Genomic DNA, 15,839 nt, shown 5'->3' on the forward strand with positions numbered 1-15,839 from the left:
ACAAGCAGTTTGTTGAATGAGGAGTTGAGAAGAAAGAGTTCGGCAACATCTCAGAATGATTCACAGGCACTTATCTCAGAGAACAGAGGAAGGTCAAAGTCTAGAAGCAGTTCACGTATGGGTAGGAGCAAGTCAAGATCAAGAAAAGATATTGTTTGCTATAACTGTGGTGAGAAAGGACATTACAAGAACCAATGTAAGCAACCTAAGAAGAACAAGAAAAAGGGAAAAGAAGTGGAGTCTACAGAGTCAAAGGATAATACTACAGCTACAGTGCAGGGTGGTGATTATTTGATTTTGTCTCCTTCTGATGATATTTTTTCTTGTGTGTGTCAGGATCTTGAGTGGGTGATTGACACAGGTGCTTCTTATCATGCTACACCACGGAGGGAGTTTTTTGCTACATACAGGTCTGGAAACTTTGGTGTTGTCAAGATGGGCAACTATGGCACAGCAGACATCATTGGCATGGGTGATATCCATTTAAAGACCAACCTTGGCTGCAAGTTGGTACTTAAGGATGTGAGGCATGTGGTTGACTTGAGGCTAAATTTAATTTCAGTTGGAAGACTAGATGATGAAGAGTATGAAAGCAGATTTCACAGAGGGCAATGGAAGCTCAGTAAGGGTTCTCTTGTTATAGCTAATGGAAAGAAATGTCATACTTTGTACAGGTTGCAGGCTAAAGCTTATGGTGAGCAGTTAAATGCTACAGAGAAAGACTTCAGTATGGAGTTGTGGCATAGGCGATTGGGACACATGAGCGAGAAGGGGCTGCAAGCTCTTTCCAAGAGAGAGGTATTACCAGATCTCAGAGGTATACATCTGAACCCTTGTATTGATTGTTTGGCTGGTAAACAACATAGAGTTTCATTTGCTAGTGCTGCTTTGTCTAGAAAAATGCATGCCTTAGACCGTGTTTATACAGATGTATGTGATCCTTTGAGGACAAAAACTCCTGGTGGATCTGTTGATGTTCTTGGTATAAGTGGTGCACTTTATTTTGTCACTTTTATAGATGATTTTTCCAGGAAAGTTTGGGCTTATGCTTTGAAGACCAAAGATCAGGTTATTAATGTCTTCAAAGAGTTTCATGCCAGGGTTGAAAGGGAGACAGAAAGGAAATTGAAATGCATAAGATCAGATAATGGTGGTGAGTATATGGGATTGTTTAATGACTATTGCAGGTCGCATGGGATCCAACATGAGATGACAGTTCCTGGTACACCTCAGCATAATGCAATTGCAGAGAGGATGAACCGCACCATCATGGAAAAGATCAGATGTATGCTTTCACAGGCCAAGCTACCCAAAAGGTTTTGGGATGAGGCTTTGAGGACTGCAGTTGATGTGATCAACTTATCACCATGTACAACCCTAGATGGTGATGTTGCAGAGCATGTATGGTCAGGGAAAGATGTTTCCTACAGGCATTTGAGAGTGTTTGGTTGTCGTGCATTTGCACATGTTCCAGATAATGAGAGGTCCAAGCTAGATGGTAAGTCTAAAGAATGTATTTTTCTTGGTTACTCACATGATCAGTTTGGTTACAGGCTTTGGGATCCAGAAAAGCAGAAGGTGTTCAGGAGTAGAGATGTGGTCTTCTTTGAGGATCAAACCTTTGAGGATTTGAAGAAGAAGGCACCAGCCAAGACTTCTGTAGAAGGATTAGCAGATTGTGACCCAGTTATTCCTCCAGTATATCAGGGTGATGGGGGAGATGTGCAGGAAAATAGTGTAGAGCCTGATATTGATTTACCTGCAGGACATGTTGAGCAAGAAGAAGTAGGAGAGCAAGTTCCCGCAGAACCTCAATTGAGAAGATCTTCTAGACAACGTCAACCTTCCAGAAGATACTCTACAGATGAGTATGTGATGCTTACTGATGCAGGTGAACCAGAGAGTTACCAGGAAGCAGTTGAGAGTGAGCAGAAAGAGAAGTGGTTAGTTGCTATGCAGGAAGAGATGGATGCTCTTCAGAAGAACCACACTTATGATTTGGTGCTGCTACCAAATGGAATGAAGGCCTTGAAGAACAAGTGGGTTTTTAGGTTGAAGACTCAAGAATATTGTTCTCAACCAAAGTACAAAGCTAGATTGGTTGTGAAAGGCTTTGGTCAAAAGAAAGGTATTGACTTTGAAGAGATATTTTCTCCTGTTGTTAAAATGTCTTCTATTCGTGTTGCTCTTGGTATTGCTGCTAGCCAGGACTTGGAGGTTGAGCAGTTAGATGTGAAGACAGCTTTCCTTCATGGTGATTTGGAGGAGGAAATTTATATGGAGCAACCAGAAGGCTTCAAAGTCAAAGGTAAAGATAATTTTGTCTGCAAGTTGAAGAAGAGCTTGTATGGGCTAAAGCAAGCTCCAAGACAGTGGTACAGAAAGTTTGATTCATTTATGACAGAAAATGGATACAAAAGAACGGCTTCGGATCATTGTGTGTACATCAAATGGTTTGGTGAGAATTTTATTATTCTCTTACTTTATGTTGATGACATACTTATTCTTGGAAAAGATATGTCTAAAATTGACAGGTTGAAGAAGGAACTGAGTGAGTCTTTTGCAATGAAGGACATGGGGCCAGCAAAGCAAATACTAGGCATGCAGATTTCTCGTGACAGGAAAAACAAGAAGATTTGGTTGTCACAGGAGAAATACATCGAGAAGGTATTGGAAAGATTTAGTATGAGCAATGCTAAGTCAGTTGGTTCTCCTCTTGCAGGTCACTTCAAGTTGTGCTCAGAACAGAGTCCGTCAAGTGATGAGGAGAAGGAGAAAATGCAAAAGGTTCCTTATGCTTCAGCAGTTGGAAGTTTAATGTATGCAATGGTATGTACGAGGCCGGACATCGCATATGTAGTGGGTGTTACTAGCAGATTTCTTGCAAATCCAGGCAAAGAGCACTGGGCAGCAGTGAAGTGGATTTTTAGATATCTCAGAGGGAGCTCTAAGGTTTGTTTAAGCTTTGGAGGTGGACCACCTGCGTTAACAGGTTACACAGATGCAGATATGGCAAGAGATATAGATACGAGGAAGTCTACTTTAGGTTATGTACTTACTTTTGCAGGGGGAGCTGTGTCATGGCAATCCAGGTTACAAAGGTGTATTGCTCTCTCCACCACAGAAGCAGAATATATTGCTGCTACAGAGGTATGCAAAGAAATGTTATGGATGAAAGAATTCTTACAAGAATTGGGGCTGAAACAGGAAAATTATGTGATGCATTGTGACAGCCAGAGTGCCATCCATTTGTGTAAGAACCCAATGTTTCATTCCAAGTCAAAGCATATAGATGTCAGATACCACTGGATTCGAAATGTATTTGAAGAGAAGCAGTTGCAGCTTCAGAAAATTCATACAGATGACAACGGAGCAGACATGTTGACGAAGACCTTAACAAAAGAAAGACAGGAGATATACCGACAGTTGGTCGGTATGGCTTCACATTGAGGAGTCATGGGACAGCCTCCCTTATGGGCTGAAGGGGGAGGTTGTTGGGCTGATGGCCCATATTCAGCCCATGTGGGCTTTATCAGCCCACAGCTCACACCCCCTCTTAACCTAACCCTAATTAAGATTAGGGGGGTGTGGTGGCTGCGTTTTAGAGGCAGATTAAAGCTATAAAAAGGCAGCAACGAGGCAGATCTTTGTAGCGACGAGATTCCAAAGAGAAGAAGGAGAACAAGGCAGAAGAGGAAGAGAAAGAAAGGGAAGAAGACAAGGACAATGCAGAGAGACTGTTCACAATCATCTAGCAGTGTTCTCATCTCAGGTTAGATCAAATCTACAGTAGGCTCTTGCTGTGATTACTTGGGAGGTTTTAGATATTGTGGGCAGTAACGTGATCCTTGTATCCCAGTTATTCTCTTGTGGTTGTTGCTTGGGTTTTGGGCAAGAGATTGAGATTTGTATATTCATTATTCTCATAGTGGATTATCTCTAGTTTGCCCCGTGGTTTTTACCCTTCACATTGAAGGGGTTTTCCACGTATATCTTGGTGTTCTGTTTGATTGTGTTTCCATTTTATTCCGCTGCGTATTTTGGTCTTCTAGTATTTGTTCCTATACAAAGGTTATTCCTGTTTATATCCCCATCAGGTGCAGCTCTGTTGTACCGCAGAGCTGTGATCCCTGATCCCAGTCAGAGGAGAGAGACAGGGGGGATTGATGTGATTCAAGGCTCCGTCTTATATGGCCAATCTAAAGCTCATTTGCTTGACAATAGAATACGACGTGTTGTTGACGAAAGCGTCTCTGCTTTCTCTCTCTCCAGGCATGCTTAGTTCCAAAACTTGGATCGACATGAGTAAATGGATTGATTACCAAAAAGAAGGTGGCCAGTCCACGGTGGTGTTCGTATCTATTTCGGCCGTGACCCGAGACGCATTTCTCCTCTCTCAAATCTACTTCCTGCTTTAAGATAACGTAATTCCTGTAATGTACAATTATCGTAGGGCTTCCCAAACGATCACGAGAAAGAGAGAGAAGAGAGAGAGAGAGAGAGAGGAGGGGTCCATGGTGAACGAAGCATGGGATGCAGTGTCTTGTAGCACCAAGCCATGACCCTTGCATTTGGGGACACCCATGTGAGAGCTACGTTTGCTTGGACGTACTCCGAAAATTATTGAGCCTCATACCTCATACCTCATACGTTGACAGTGAATTCTTTCTCCATCTCTGTCTTCTGGGATCAAGAGTGAAGGGCACTTCCCCCACGTATCCATCCCCACCGTCACACGAATTAATTGCAGCAGCAGCTTCTCACATCAAAGAAACGTTATCCGGTGGCGAGCCCCAGTGAACATGAAGCAGGTATAGCTTCATTCGTCGACTTCAACTGCAATCAATGCTTCAAGGGTGGCAGCGTACTTCGTGTCTTCATCTCTCGCCATCGGTTGCTCGGATGAAATCGCAGTAACTCCTGAAGCGCCCCGGGCAGCGCAAAGCTGGTACCAGCGCAGTAAAATTCCTTGCACAGAACGGTGGCCGAGAGAGAGAGAGAGAGAGAGAGAGAGAGAGATCTGACCGCTGTGCAGTTAACTTTTCACAGCGAAGGGGGGTAAATCCAGGAAGGAGCAGCCAAGGTGGGTTGGGAGCAGGGGGCTATTCCTGACCCTTTGCCTGCTCTCACATTGAATGCCCTTTGGCCAATAGCGACGGAAGCCCTGCCCAGACCTATCTTTACATCTTACAACCCCTCTGATGAGCTGCTGACAAGTCAATTTTATGGGATTTAGCAGGCACTGTTTGCGGCATCTTGGAATGTTATACACTGTTGCGACGTGGTCTTCAGTGGTTCCCATTTTTTTGTATTTTCCATGTAACATTTCCCCCCTTTGATTCTTGGCATCTCTGGTGATGGAGGAGTTGGGGGAGTCACGTGAATGCCTTTGATCAGATTCCTAGTCATTGTTCTTGTTTACCTTATAAAAGGGAGTTTTACCCCTTCCCACGCTGATTTTTCCGATCCTTGTTTCTCTATGATAGCTCATGGTTGGTCTCTAGCCCTCCCCCACTGCCTTCTCTCATCTCCAATATCCCACTCCTCCTAGTACGCTCTCTTCCTGGAAGGACTACACCTCCCTCCTTTCTCTCCATGACTCCCTTCGATCTGAACCAGGCGTGTGTTGTCCCCTCGGAAGAGGGGGACAGAGATCTAGGTCACCTCCCTACCTCCGCCCTAGCAGATCGTGCTTCTTCCTTCTCGTGTTCCGATCTCTTCAGCAGCAGCCATGATCAAGGAGCAGATTATTGCACGGGCCGTCACGTCCAGCAGCCACTGCAGGAGGTAGGGAACTAGTTTTGCACCAGGAAGGACTATGCGATGCGACCAGTTGCATTGCAACCGGATCTTTAGTAGTCCATGATCATATAGCATCGGTTCTTGGTTGTAGGCCAGGGAGCTGTTCCTGAGAGCGGGATCGAGCGATCGCATGACACAGCATCCTGCCGACGCCGACGACGACGATGCTCTCAAACTCTCTCTTTGCGATCTGGACAATATCACGGAAGAAGAAGGAGAAGACGAAGAAGAAGAAGAAGAAGAAGAAGCGGATAGGCCCGGTAAATGGATGTCCTCCAAGATGCGGTTTATGAGGAAGATGATGAATTCCACTCACATCGTGGTGAGCAAACCTAGAGGAAGCATGCTACTCTCTGAAGACCAAAGCCAAAGAAGCCAAGGGTTCGGTACAGGCAATCAAAGCAACGGAAATGGTATCATCAGAATCTGCAGCGACTGCAACACAACCAAGACTCCTCTGTGGAGGAGTGGGCCTCGCGGCCCCAAGGCAAGTACCTCTTAATCCGTGAACAATGGCCTACAGCTCTATCTACAGAAGTATATGACCATCTCTTCAGTTCTTCACACTGCTGATCCACCATATGATGGTGCAGTCGCTCTGTAACGCATGTGGAATACGGCAAAGGAAGGCGAGGCGTGCCATGGCAGCCGCAGCGGCTCTGAACGGCGGATTGATCCCCGCCACTGCTCCGGCCAAAGTGAGAAAAGAGAAAAAGTTGGATATCGATCGAACTCTCCCATTCAAGAAACGGTGCAAGGTTGACGCTTCCAGTGCGACCGCCAAGAAGCTTTGCTTCGATGATGTTCAATTAAGCTCCAACAAGAACACAGCGATCCAGAAGGTGTTCCCGCAGGAAGAGAGAGACGCAGCGATACTGTTGATGGCTTTGTCTTGTGGCCTTATCCGCAGCTGAGCGTTTGTTTCCTTCCTTATTCTTGAGTTGTTTTCTCTTATCATAAGTGAACTCTATATTTGTGCTGGTGTGACTACTAATTACTTGTGTGTTTGCCAAGTGAGGGAGAACGCAGTAAGTGAGCTAATAAACTTTGGAAGAAATAGGGTTTGCTTGCGAATATCAATACATTATTGTTGTTCTTGAGGAGCTTACTGAATTGAAGTGCATGTTTTTGACATGATATTACAACATCTGTTTTAGAATGATCTGCATATGCCATACGAGGGTAGTCAAAACATCTAAAGTGGTGCTTAGCAGTCCCCCCATATCATGGAACAAGACATAGAGTGATGTAAACTAAGGTTCTTTTACATGATCAACAAGGCAGCACTCCATTAGACAAATGTTAATGCCCTTACTCTAATGCTTACACCAACAGCAGACCAAACTGACATGAACAGGTTTACCAATAACAATATACTGTGTGAGAGAGTCATGAGATAAACTACACTGCATTGAGTGGAGAGCCTTTTGATGCATCAACTCCTAACGCATTTCTTCAACTCATCCTAGAACACAACCTTTTGCAAACCCTTCGATTGTATACTGCTTCATGTTTCCTGACTTGTGGTGTGATGCTTTTCAACCAAGTGGAGGATGGACAACTGGATATAGACAACTCACTCCATAGTTTGCAGGTAACGCTGTCCAACTTTTTAGAAGCGGTCGTATAGAAGGCATGTTTTACCAGAGATAAAAACATTCAATCACTTTTTTTCTGGCTGCAAACAACTTTAGATGGCAACTAAATCTTCTTGCATTCAATCTTGGTTTTTCAGGTAGCTAAAAGGAGTATTTTCTCCTTCTTCTTCTTCTTCTTTGATGTTAGGATTCATTCACTTTTTCTGGTTGCAAACAACTTTAGATGGAAACTAAATCTTCTTGTATTCGTTTATTTTTGAGGCAACTATCTTCCTTTCAGGTATCTGAAAAGCAGTATTTTCTCCTCCTCCTTCTTCTTCTTCTTTTCCTTTGATGTTCCATATGTTTGGATTTGAAGATACATGTTTTGGTCCATGCAAATGTGTGTGCCTTTGAAATCCCCACCCTTGTTCACAAAAATGTTGCAGCCCATAAGCAGACAGTAGTTTCACTTGTCCTTTAGCTTGGTTTTAACCTGAGTTCCCCCCCGAGGACTTCTGCAAGTGTAGCTCTGGTTCATTTCCTGATATAGGCAAGACATGCCCACGAGATAGAAACACAAATAAAAAGAGCCTTGTCAAGCTGTGTGACATAGAAGAGCCTACTTTTACTGTTTTTGAGTGTCCAACCAGGAGGAGAAAGACTTTGGGACACTAAAAATAAAGAAATGAACCTTCAGTGGAAATCATGTTTCTACAGCCTCTTTTATATTTAATATTTGATTGTTAGATATATGATTGTTTCAGATAAAGACCAACAATGAGAAACTGGTATGATGCTTTATGGTTTATGTGATCCAAACATTGGATTGTCCTTGATGTATATGTGTTCAAATGCAACCCATGGAAACTTTCCACAATGCAAACGCTATGAAAAGTTGCTTTTGGGATGCATGCTATGCTGGCTGCCTCACTGACATCCAGAGATCTGCAGATTCTTCAGGCATCAAAAGCCAACAAAGCTTGTTTGTTCTTTCACTGACCTGCCTCCTCCTATTTGGTTCTGTGCATCCTTGGAAAACAAGGTTTAGGTCATATGAGTTTCTAATTAATTGTTTTAATATTTTTAGTATTAAATAAATTAAGATCGTGAGTTCGAAATCTCATCAAATTAATTTAAAAGATGTTAACTGGTTTAGTCGGTAAGACGATAATGGTTGTCCCGGAAAATAAATATTTAGCTACAACATGTCTTTCAATCGGGCTAGAATCTTTCTAGGTTGACGAGGGACATAAAATTATTCATGAAGGTTTCAACTGATGTTTGAAAAGTCATAGAAATATGAAAAATAATGTGTTCTACGATATCTAATATACTCATCAAACAAAGTAAAAGTACAGGACTAAGATTTTGTATGTATTCATCCGACAACATGATTTGCTCATCAATTCCACAACTTCGTTTGGTTTGATGAGAAAAAGTATAGTTTGGCTATCACAAGGCTATGTAGATTCCAAGTGAAAACCATCAGTTTTGTGATGATTCTATGTGTGGAGAGAGAGAGAGAGAGAGAGAGAGAGAGAGAGAGAGAGAGTTGAAGTACGACCGCAACAAGCAGATTTGAATTGCTTGGCACTAGCAACAACACGAAGGTTTAGAGAGGATAAGAATTGTGTCTCATCCGGCATTAGGGACTCGCCACATCGTTCTCGGACATCATAAGAGAACACAGATTTCGGCGTCGAAAAGATGACAGTGTTGGATGCATCCTCACTGTTCCATAGAAAATATGGAGGCGTCGAAGCCACACAAAGGATCAGCGCCATGCATCACTGTCGCAGAAGAGAAGCTGCTGGAGATCTCAACAAGTGCAAGGACTGACAAATTAAGCTTGCGCTCGGACAGCGGCGACTTGCCACGTCGCGTGGAACTCAAGCACGATCGACATGAGCTAAGAGACGATGGATGACCCTTGCTGATTGCAGTTGAACAGCCACCGTCCATGTAGGTTTCAACTCCAAGTTGATCCACCGGTAGCAGAAGATATCAAGTACAATTTGCTGAACTTTAACACCCGATTGAGACGGTAGTATGCGTAAAGGAAGTCATCCTTCGGCAAACGGATCATTCAGTGACTATCTTACATAGTGTGCGATAGATTTTATGTTCAAATCTAAGTGTGAACGTCATATACGTAATTTGATGTAATAATATTTTTATTTTATTTTAAAAAAATAAAAATAGATTTTTTTAAGAAGACATATAAGCTAATCAAACTTAAAATCATCTTTTTTACTAATATATATTATTTTGTTATGATATCAAAAGAGCATCGAATTGAATGAACTCCATGTACGTGCATTTTAATGTGAACAGCACGTGCTTGTGACGCACTGATATATGTTACAGCAAATAAAACTTTCGGCATGCACGTTATACACTGTCGAGACGTATACCGTTAATTTCAAACGTTATATGCTATAAATCTCTCCCATCTGAGTCTTCTTTCCCTCTGCTGTCCCCTTTGTGGTGTAGCGTTAACGCTGTTTAGGTTCTTTGCTCCGTGCATCTCGATGTCGATCTCGATCCCGAAGAGGAGGAAGCGGAACGGCATCGGTGAGCGACGAATGAGCATCAACAAGCCGCAAGACAACCTCAATCTGCGCGATCTCGCTTCCGGCCTTCAATCTTCGATTCCTCTGTTTTCCTCTTCTTCATCTCCGTTCTTACGCGTCCGAGTGCTCGTTGTTCTGTAGCATTGGGCGCCGCGGACAGGGACGGCCTCATTCTTGTTCTTTGATAAGGGGAAACCATTGTCTCATTCGCCTGCGTTCCTTCCGATATCAACTTCTTCTACAAAATCTTGATCACAAAGAGTTGTCGCATATTTTACATTCGACGCAAGAAAGATCAGGTTTTGATGAGGTGGGGAATCGGTAGATGATGAACCTGCAGAAGAACGAGGACGAGAAGCAGAGAGAGAGAGAGAGAGAGGGCGGGCGTGAGAGCAAGAGTTCTCCTCCTTACGAGCAACTCCGTCTGTCTCCCGCCGCCCTATCGACCAACGCCATCAGCCGACTCCTCACGCAAAGAAGAAGAAGAAGAAGAAGAAGAAGAAGAAGAAGAACCCGCCGCCTGCGCTGTTGCATCCACTGGCAAGCACCCGACCACGAACAGACAAGCTTGATAAGAACTCGTCGGAATTTTCACTTCTATAAATGGAGAGAGAAGAAAGGCGTCACCTTTGAATCGCGTTCCACCATCTGCTGCCCGTTTTTAGATCCTTGGCCTCCAACAGGATGAAAACGATAGAGGAAATGGGGGAATTGGATGGATATACCACTTTTTCTTCTTCTTCTTCTTCCTTTTCTTCTCTCAAGGCCAGACCTAATCCAAAAATCTGTGTCCTGTCCCGTAGCACACAGGTTTTGTGTGTTGTCCTTGTGGTTTTAGTTATTGTCAACAGGATTTGACTTGGAATCTCAAAAGTCAACCGCTACGGAGACTGTCCAGTTTGTCCAAGAAATAGGCTTCAAATTTTCAACCCCAACAAATATGAGGGAAAAAAAAAAGATGGAAAGATTTAGCCACCAAGACAACTATTTTGTCATCAAAAGGTCGCCAGATGGTTTCTTCTATTGCTAGTTTTCTTAGACATACACAACTCAACAGGGCTTAGTTAGGCTTGAAGATGAAAACAGCGGTCTTTGATGTCAAAGATAAGTTCGAGACAATAGATCACATAGAATCTGAGTGGGTTGATCATAAAAATCCTGATCCCAACCAAGCTTGATTTGAGACAGAACCGATCAACTTCTAAGAATCATAAAGCCCGTAGTACTGCTCAAAATGTTGCAGTAAGAAAAGAACAGTTCCAGTGATCTTCGGCCATCTGTTCTTCATTGCAAGTCAAATAATGAATCAAGGTGTAGGGTTAGTAGCAAGGAAAGTACAACCGGAAGACGGCATCGACCGGTGGTGGCTGACAGATAGAGGAGCGAGCACGCATAGCTTTGGAGCATGGACTCTGTCTCTCCCTTTCCATGCAAGAAAACACCATGGGTGCTCACTCTCTTCTGTCAACCTCCGATGAGCTCACTCACCTCTGCGACCCTTCAGGCCATGCATGCATTCATCTCGCTGTCCAGTGGACGGCTTCGTGTTTCCTTTTGTGGAGATGCAAGTGCTTATATAGCAGGAGAAGTGGAACGGCTTCTGGTTTTGCCTCGTCTGAAACGAATAGCGGATAGCCGCTCAACCCATCGCCCACTTCCAATTAAAATATACACAGGCGTATGCTATTCCACCTTTGCTGCCTTTTACATACAATCCAATGACCCCCCCGACATCGCCATGGCCTCGGGAATCTTATCTCCAAGACGAACCTCCATTACGTTCGTTGCATCATATGCTCATACCGCTGCACTAATTCTTCCTCCTTTCTCCTTGAGGAAAACGCCATGGGGGATGAACCCAGCATTGCCTGTTTCCTTTGTCACAGATGCAGGCATACGCATGGAGGTCAGCAGCGGCGAAAGGGAGAGAGAGGACTCGCTTGGGGTGAAGCCACGTTACGGTGTCTGCCATATACTCCTTCTTTATGACCGGCCAACACTTGATTGGTTGATGGAGGGAGAAAGCTCCATGTCTGTGCAGGAATATGCTGGAAAAGGATCAAAAGGCAGGCTGGGGGAGGAGGACAAATTCTATTCCTGATGGAGTGCTGCAGAGGAGTAGTCTGCAAACAAAAGGCCCTCTGATAAGATGGATCTCTAAGACATCAGGTGGCATTTTCCAAGATCTTCATCATCTTTGGACATGAATGAGCTCGAATCCATTCTCAGTTTCCTATAGAGGAATGATGCTCGAGCAATGGCAGCTTTGTGTGCTAATAATAAACAAGTGATGTGCTAAAACCAATGTATAGATTCCAAACCCAACAATTTTTTGCACTCATATTATTTATTGCCTACCTTTTGATTGTTCTTTTTCTTGTTGACATACCACTGATGGAAAATTCAGATTTTTTTCTTGGGGAAAAATGATGTATAGAATTTGGACAAGTTTAAATTGACATCTCATTTTTAGCATTCAACATAAAAATAATAATTTATTACTGTAAAATGTCCCATTTATCTAACATGTGAATTGGATGTGGTCTACATTTTGAACATAGATAATGATTTATGAGCTATTTCAAGGAAAAATTCATACCTGATGTAGAACTAATTTGAGATATCATATGTAATACTCATATTAAAAGTCACATATTTAAGGCTTTGACATGACAATTAATGGTTTACTTTTGTTCAATTAGAAGGATTACCAAGAAAATTTGAATCATTATATGTCACTAATGATATTATTGTCTCTTACTCCATAAGTTGCAAAATTATATGGAGAAGGCTCTTTGACCAATGTTCTTTTTCAATTGCAACTTTTTATCAATTTTCAGATTGAAAGGGGAAGACTAATTTTGATCATTTTTATGCCAATTATTCAATGAGAAACAACTTTTTACAACCTTTGAATTGATGGACAACCAACCATGTTCCATGACTTGGCTCTTAAGTCATCTGAGTTCATGGATGCAATTTCTGTGTAAACTGTCTTATACTTCACCAAGAACAGTGAACATTAATATGGGTTTCTCTGTCTTACATACATTAAGGAATAGAGTGGATGTCTGTGTCATCAGGAACTTCTACTGTTTACTTGGTGGCTCATTTAAGATAGTTTTCTCAAAGGTGGTCTAATCTCCAATAGGTTGACATGTAGCTCCACTGTTCTTCACAAGTCAAAAAGGATGAAGACCTCATCTTTGCTTGGTTGATGCATGGCATCAATCAAGATTTGGACATAAAGAAAAGGAATTGGACAGTACTGTAGACTGACAGTGATACACTAACTAATAGGGATTTGCCCCATCAGCATCCTAAATTAAGTATGGTGGATGCATCTTACACATTCATGTCCATTTAATCTGGCATCTCTCCAGATGTATACAAGTATAAAGTCAACTTGCTTTCCTCCTCCTGCATATCTTCAGCACAACATTTCTCAAGAAATAATTAAAGATTGGTGAAAGCAAAATGGGATTTGATCCATCTAGATTAAGATAATCTCTCTCTCTCTCTCTCTCTCTCTCTCTCTCTCTCTCTCTCTCTCTCTCTCTATAGTGTGTGTATATGTATATATGTGTATAAATATGTATATATATATAAATATGAATTTCTGAAGACAACTTTAAGACCTGACTACCAACGATAAATCAATAACTTGACCAATAAAAATTTAATCATGGTAACAAACGTTTTTATTTTGCTAAATTATAATGCTAATCATAACTATAGCAGTGTTATTAATTATTCCTTTTTTGTTTGTGGGTTTGGCACTTGCAAGAATATCATTTTGATAGTGTTTCTTAGTAGATGACAGTGTTACTATGTCCTTCTATTGAGTCAAAAGATCCATTGGAGCAGGACATGATATGATAGGTGGCATCTATTATGTGATGAGGGAATCCAAGTATAAAGAGGGTTGTGACAAGTTGCCAATGCATCAATTAAACCAACAATATTCTCATATCCCAAAATTTTATTAAATTCTTACAAAATGTAAAAAAGTAAAATGAAAATTACACTATGCAAAAATGCATCATTTTCTTGAATTTTGGGAAGCAGCCAATCATCCATCCAGCGTAGTTAATTTGATGTTGCATTTGCAGATGCAAAAAGACACCATTTGCTTGCATCTGCACAACCTATATACTATAGCAAACAATAAAAGTTAGATTTTTGTCTGCATCACTATAGAATGTACTCCAAATGCAGATAACAGAACATGAATTTGTGAGCATCAGCAAATGTAGAAAACCAAAAACATCAGCGATGGATCCACAGATGTTAAAAGAGTTAGATATGTATAGCATCTACATAGGATAACCCAAACAATGGTGCACAGTATCCGCAACAAAATCTAGAAGAAGAAGAAGGACAGATAGACACCAAAAACCCTCCATATATTGACGTGGGGTTGGTGAATGCATGAAAAGACCATGAGTGCTCACTCTCTTCTGTCAACCTCCATCATGCCCACTCACCGGACTGCTGCAACAAAATCTAGAAGAAGAAGAAGAAAGAAGAAGAAGAAGGAGAGCAGATAGACACCAAAAACCCACCACATGTTGACGTGGGGTTGGTGGGAGTTGACAGAGAGAGAAGTGAGCACCCATAGCTTCGAGCATTAAACCCTTGATGAATGCGGGAAAAGACCATGAGTGCTCACTCTCTTCTGTCAACCTCCATCATGCCGACTCACCAGAATGCCGCTGCGCCTCTGGAATTATGAACCACGACTTCGCGGAGAGATCGCATCGAACCAACTCGAGGTTGCTTGTGTGGTGAAGACTGGAAGTGTTTGCAGGGTTTATATACACCAAAGGAGAAGGGGTAGAACACATGGAATCGATAGACTCCTTACTCCCATTGCCTCCCCCACTTCTGACCTCTCTCTATAGTACATAGCCACAGGAGAGTGCGAGGAACTAAAGTGACCACAAAGCCGGAGTGGGAAGTAGAATCTCGTAGTTGAAGTCATATCAGCAGATATATGCCGAGCATGGCGACCTAAATCTTCGAATTAACAAAAGGAGAATGCAAACAAATGGAGATACCGAGAGTGCAGCTACTACATCACCTCTTACGTGTTCGTCTTGCTTCCCTCAACTCTCGCATTATTTTAGGTGGATGAGCAGCGTCGGAGCATGGTAAAGTGGGAAGACAAAGCGGATTCGAGGCTGCTACATCTGTCGCCTTGCTGCTTTTGGACGCTGCCATTTTGTTTGCCTCATGACTTGAGATTTCATAGGTGAAAAGCGGATCGCTTTTAACTTGGTGGGAATTTTATGGGAAAAGCTGAGGGATATGTTTGATTCTTCACCGGTGGTGGAAGTGCCTTGTGTTTGATTCTTCACTGCAATTTTCCTTAGAAGTCAATTCAAGTTCTTGATGTTAGAATATCCATCATTTTTTTTTTATGTTATACTACTAAATATTTCTTATTCTTTAAGGACTTAACGTCAAGCACATATCTTATAATCAAATCTTAGCCATATCCATCATTTTTATAATCTCTCTTGGCATCCAATATATCTTCTTTTTTTTTTTTTATGTCAAACTAAGTAGATGTACTATAATCTCTCTTATTTAAGGACTTGACATTGCACCCAACATACCTCATAACCAAATCTTAGCATATCGATCATTTTTTATGTTAAACTTAATAAAAGTATTATAAGGACCTAATATCCTCGTGTCAAACATCTATCTTCGATATCATATATCACAATCAACTCTAGAAGATAATTATCTCAGTATCATTGCTAAATCTAAATTATTAGACATTATATATATTTTATATAAGTATTGAAATTATTGTCTTTGCATGACTCATCATACCGCGCAAACAACTTATTAGACTAAGGTGGCAAAATTATGG

At 41.9% G+C, this 15,839-nt stretch overlaps 1 protein-coding gene and 1 long non-coding RNA gene across 2 annotated transcripts; one reads left to right on the forward strand and one right to left on the reverse strand.

Annotated features, from left to right (window-relative positions):
• The first annotated feature begins 5,368 nt into the window (after positions 1-5,368).
• On the forward strand, positions 5,369-6,905 carry LOC135607358 (putative GATA transcription factor 22). Its single transcript, XM_065099126.1, has 3 exons — positions 5,369-5,787; positions 5,894-6,289; positions 6,396-6,905. Exons 1-3 carry the CDS (start codon positions 5,596-5,598, stop codon positions 6,714-6,716), a joined length of 909 nt encoding a protein of 302 aa, XP_064955198.1. The 5' UTR covers positions 5,369-5,595; the 3' UTR covers positions 6,717-6,905.
• A 2,772-nt stretch (positions 6,906-9,677) lies between these two features.
• Positions 9,678-11,498, reverse strand: LOC108951965 (uncharacterized). The gene is made up of 3 exons (XR_010485160.1): positions 10,583-11,498; positions 10,290-10,492; positions 9,678-10,202 (listed from the first exon to the last, which is right to left on the reverse strand). It is a non-coding gene; the product is annotated as an uncharacterized LOC108951965 (long non-coding RNA).
• Positions 11,499-15,839: the final 4,341 nt, after the last annotated feature.

Source organism: Musa acuminata, chromosome BXJ1-2 (genome assembly GCF_036884655.1).
Source record: "Musa acuminata AAA Group cultivar baxijiao chromosome BXJ1-2, Cavendish_Baxijiao_AAA, whole genome shotgun sequence".
Taxonomy (NCBI): domain Eukaryota; kingdom Viridiplantae; phylum Streptophyta; class Magnoliopsida; order Zingiberales; family Musaceae; genus Musa; species Musa acuminata.